Source organism: Olea europaea, chromosome 21 (assembly GCF_002742605.1).
Source record: "Olea europaea var. sylvestris chromosome 21, O_europaea_v1, whole genome shotgun sequence".
Taxonomy (NCBI): domain Eukaryota; kingdom Viridiplantae; phylum Streptophyta; class Magnoliopsida; order Lamiales; family Oleaceae; genus Olea; species Olea europaea.
The window spans coordinates 12,087,122-12,092,466 of NC_036257.1; the positions used below are offsets into that span (position 1 = coordinate 12,087,122).

A 5,345-nucleotide genomic window follows, 5' to 3' on the forward strand; every position below is an offset into this window, starting at 1 on the left:
CAGATTCGAATTGCATCAAGAAAATTTCACAACATAGACTTAGGTAAAAAAAATCCGGATCTTCAGCATGCTATGTCCTAATACATTAACGACACAAGGTACCTACATATGCATGAACACCTGCACAAACGGGAAATTTTCTATGCATAGACATTGACAATCAAATCATATGGCGAATTCCACATAAAACTACTCAGCAAAGAAGCTCAGAATTAAATTTCACGAGTAATCCTCTACGGTAGATTTGTACCGCCACATTTAACAGCCTACACATAAAAGTGTGTAATACCAACTGTCCTGTAAACCTCCTAACCCCAAAACAGATTCGAACTGCATCAAGAAAATATCATAACAAAGACTTGGATAAAAAAATCCAGATATTCAGCATGCTCTGTCCTAATACATTAACCACACAAGGCACTTACATATGCATGAACACCTGCACCAACAGGAAATTGTGTATGCATAGATATTGACAATCAAATCATATGGTGAGTTCCACATAGAACTACTCAGCAAAGACGAACAAATTTCAATTCCCTAATACAATAGCCAAAACAGAGAGACTAGGTCTTCATATGTATAGTATGATTATTAGACAATGTACAATAAAGGACCAACATTTCTCCTCTATGCTTCCTTGTACAGAAGCATTATCAACTGACACCAAAGAACAAAAACCCAAGTCACCTCCAAAAGATATTTCTCGCGACAAATTGGAAATTTATGGTGAGATACAATCATCACTAGGGAATAGTTACAGGCCTTCGTCGACTTTCCTTTTCGACCGAAGGACCAAGAGCTAATTATTGAGACATTGGACTATCTGGACACATTGCAGACATCTCTCACTTTAGTTAAACGCACCATAAAACATCGAAACATCGATAAGATCACGCAATTTTTTTTCTTCCTTGCAAAACCTGAATGAAAGTTTTTGCATTCCTTCTCACCTTCTCATTATCATCCTTCAGTAAACCAACACATATCTCAAACGCCCCTAATTTTAGAGCCTCCAAACACATCTTTTCACTATAACTACACAAAGAACTCAAAGTCAATAGGGCATATTGCACACCCCTTGTACTCCCATTTCTCAAAACCTCAATCAAGATATCCAAAAACCTGTCAAATCTCATAATTTCTTCTCGGGCCAATCTGCATTTTGCCAATAGACCCAAAACTTCTACCGCACGCTCCAGGCCTGAATTAGCATTCTGGATTAATATCGGAACGGCGTTGTTCTGTACAGCCCGAACCCGGTTGTCAGGGAATGAGCAGAGAGTGAATAAAGCCGTGGCCGCTTCTTTCCTTTCTCTTGAATTTCCTGTGCAAAGGAGAGCTAGCAAGCCAGGAATGGCATCCGGATCAGACCCAATAGTGACCTTATTGACCTCCACCACCGCCAGGCTCGTCAGAACCGTGGCCGCCACCGCCCGCGAGTCTCCATCCCCGCATCGTAAGGCGGATACCACCTTTCCGATGACGCCCTCCGCCACCAATCCCACCTTGTTGTCATCATCTAAGCTGAGGTTCAGCAGCAGGTGCAAGGCCTTCTCCTGGAGCCCTGACTCGCTCGAGTTGACACAGACCAACACAGCCGACACAGCCCCCGACTCAGTCAGCCTCCGGCGAATCCCAGAGTCTCGCTTAGACATCCGGCTCAGCTGGTCAAGCGAATTCAGCTTGGCGTCCAAAGGAGACAGAGAAGAAACAAGGGTTTGTATAAGATTTTTCGGTTCGGAAGAGCAAGGCTGGGGTTTAGGCAACGAAACAAGGGTATAATTGGAAATGAGGCTCCTTAAGGCATGGTTAGGAATTAGCGTAGGCGGTTCCGGCAACGGCAGTTTACTAACCGGACAGGTGCGGTGGCCGGAGTCCAACCACCGTTGAATTGAGACCCGATCAAAGGTGTGACCCGACGAGAGTATAACCGGGTCGGACATTATCTCTAGCGAAATCGGACATTTGAAGTCATCCGGTAACTGGTTGGCCATTCTAGGTTTCTCTATCTACAATTGTGTGTAGATACAGATTTAGTGTATCTATATGTTGGTGGTGGTGAGAGAGTTCAAAGGGTTTACGAGGTTCAGGTAAGGGCTGGGGGAGCGTTTTACTTGCACCTGTGAAGATTAATATGAGGTGGATGAAGCTCTACATTTGCTTTTGATAACTGCTAACTGATCCACTAATGACATTTTTACCCCTAGTATAAAAAATAAAACCTAATTTTCCAAGAGAAATATATCACAATTTGATTCGTTCTAACAATGAAATTTTTTTTACCTTGCCCATTTACGAACATGAGATCAATTCTACCAATCTGCATTGATATATTATTTTACATTGAACAAGAATAAATTTTCGTTGCCTTTTAGGAATCCTTCAGTCCATTTTACATTGTCTTTTTTCTTTTTAACTCGTAAGTCATGTAAAACTCTAATTACTCTAAATTAGGAATGACAAATAGATCGAGCTGCTCATCGACTTTGGGCTCGATTCATGGACCACTCCAACAAGTCATGGATTAAACCGAACTCAATTCTTTCACGAACCGATTTGTCTTGAGCTTGTGGGTCGACTCATTTTTTTTTTATTTATTTTCCTAATTTCTTAAAAAACAAAAAATATGAGCCGACTTGTGAGCTGGCTTGGGCTTGGCTCGTGTCCACGAGTCAAAGTGGTATGTCCATTAGAAAGAGGACCTCTACTCTACAAACTAATAACACATCATCTTTGGTGTAGGAATATATTTTTTTTTCTGGGGAGTCCTGGACAACCATGTAAGCCATTCAGTTAAAAAAATTGATTGTGTTACGCCCCTATCTGAACCGCTTCGGAACGCCCACCACCACACATTCCGACCTGATATACACCCGTCCGAAATGTTTTCGAAGTGATATCACCAACGTCAACAACCTAATAGCACACTGCGAGGTATAGGCGATCCTGCTGAACTGACCGAAACTCTTCGCCTCAAAGGCTGAGGCCAAGCGGACCTCTGTCAAAAGATCCGCCGCCAATTTCAGAAAGAGATTTGTGCCAAGATCCTCTCTACATCTAAGGTTTAAATTGATTTGATATCTCCATGAGACTAGTTGATGTGACTTATCAACTTTATATTAATTCAACTTAGGAGAAACAAGCTGTCCGTCCACTCTACAGACGCGGTCGATTGACGCCTATGAGCGGACGTCTCATACCGTCAGATGTATACACGTGTCCCACATCTAACGGTTCATCCGACCTATAAATACCCAAGGTTTGGCAAGAGGCAAAGGTAATGAAACTCTTACTACATAGCATTCCTTAGCAAGTTTATATATTTTCTCCTCTCCCTTATTATTATTTTGCACAATCCCTGAGTACTGTTCCGACCATCTAAACCTGACTTGACCGTCGGAGTGTATACGGCCGCCACACCCCTGCTGGTCCTGACCGTGTGCGTCTGACCGTGCGTTGATTGTGCGCAGGAAGGAATACTTGGAGTAGCTATTGGTTGGCCACGTGGGACGTCCAATTTTCGAGGTCAACAAATTGCATTAAAGATTGTAACCCACCAATGAATGTACAACAATATTTTTGTGTTTGTTTCTTAACTTCATCAACATCATAAGAAACATATAAAAGTGGGAGGATTTAAAGGGCTGGCCTATCCAATTTCGTTTTATGGCAGAAAATTGATATTTAAAAGATAACTCAATCTCAAAAGAAAAGAAAAGAAAAAAAAAAGAAAAAAAATAGAAGTAGAAATGAGTCCAACCCCGAATTCACCTCTATGTATATTGCAAATATTATAGATTGGTGTTGAAAAAATATGTGTTGAACAACCACAAGAACCCATCATTGTGAATGTCACAACATTATTCTTGTATTCATTTCAAAACATTATCAACCGGGTGAGACACCTATAAATTGTCATACATAGCTCTCGTTAGATTCTGATTTTTTACCCAAAAAAAATCAAATTTTGATCATTATTTAACATGATTAGTCAATCGTTATTTTTGACTTCTTCCGTCACATGTGAGACCCACTATTCTCTTTAACGGTCAAAAGAATTGATTCTCACAATCACTATTGAACAGGTCCATAGTTAGAAAAACTGTTGTAATAGCTTCATTAATATATATAAATTGACTTTAATAAATGTGGAAAATCAGTTACTGATTTTTTATTTTAATAGAGAGGAAAAGGGTAATGTTGAGAATTCAACGGTCTTCTCGTGAATTGCCCGAAACAAATGGGAATATGGTGGCATCTTTTTCAAAGGGTTACTTTGTGAAATAACTCTATTCTCTTAACTATTCCTATTTCTTTTTATTTGAAAATGACACCAAAAGCCAGGTTTCACGGACTTGCTTAGTAAAAGTCTACTTTCAGAGCTAATTTCATGACATCTAATAAAAACACACTTGATCTCCCTCCATTTTCGGTAAGTATAATAAACCTAAATTCAAATAATTTTCATCTAAACGCATTTTTCATTTTTCCTTTCTTCACATATTCTTCTCTCTTCTTCTTCTATAAAGTGAGACAATATTGACGGTTAAATGAAATGACAAAAGCAGTAGTCCGATGAGTAGCTGTGGAGGTATTGGTAGGTGAAGAGTGATCATGAATATTGAAAGTCAAAACATCTCATACGAATATTTGATGGTTTGAAAACAAACAAGCTTATTTATCTAACATAGTATTTTCGATACATCATTTTCACATGTATAATAAATTAGGAGTGTCAATGAGTCGAGTCGAGCCAACTTAGGCTTTTTAGGGTGAACTTTTTTTGGCCCGAGCAAAAGCTCAACCAAAAAATTAAGGCTCGACCCGAGCTTTTAGCTCCGGCCTTATCGAGCCGAGTTCAATTCTTTGGATTTATTTTAAAGTTTTTTTATTCTAAAAGTAAATTTTTACTTTTTCATTTTTTTTTACAAGACGGCCCCACGCGAGCCGACTCCCCAAAAATGGGGCTTGGCTCAAACCTTGGCTCGGTACCTTCGAACCTCGAACCGAGCTGACTTGGACTTTTTTTGGGCGGAGCTACAGACGGATCGAGCTGACGAGTTTGATTGCTATCCCTATAATAAACTTATTTTTCATAAAATGATTTAAACTTTATCATAATGTTATGTTTAGTCATTTCATCAAAATATTTTGCTCTTGTTTGACATCTACTCTTGCTAGGTCAAAGTTTTATTTCTCATTCTTTTTTTTTCAAATGCATATTTTCAACCACCCGTTCTCACAAAAAAATATTTTTCATGTAAATTCAAAATTTTTCTTACTTTTTAACCTCACATTTTCCAAAAATTCACCATTCAGAAAAAAATTCTTTCCATAAAAAA

At 39.1% G+C, this 5,345-nt stretch overlaps 1 protein-coding gene across 1 annotated transcript; it reads right to left on the minus strand.

The window, feature by feature from the left end:
* Positions 1–428: 428 nt before the first annotated feature.
* On the minus strand, positions 429–2,129 carry LOC111370685 (U-box domain-containing protein 8-like). Its single transcript, XM_022992515.1, has one exon. The coding sequence runs from the start codon at positions 1,995–1,997 to the stop codon at positions 894–896; it is 1,104 nt and encodes a 367-aa protein (XP_022848283.1). The 5' UTR covers positions 1,998–2,129; the 3' UTR covers positions 429–893.
* Positions 2,130–5,345: the final 3,216 nt, after the last annotated feature.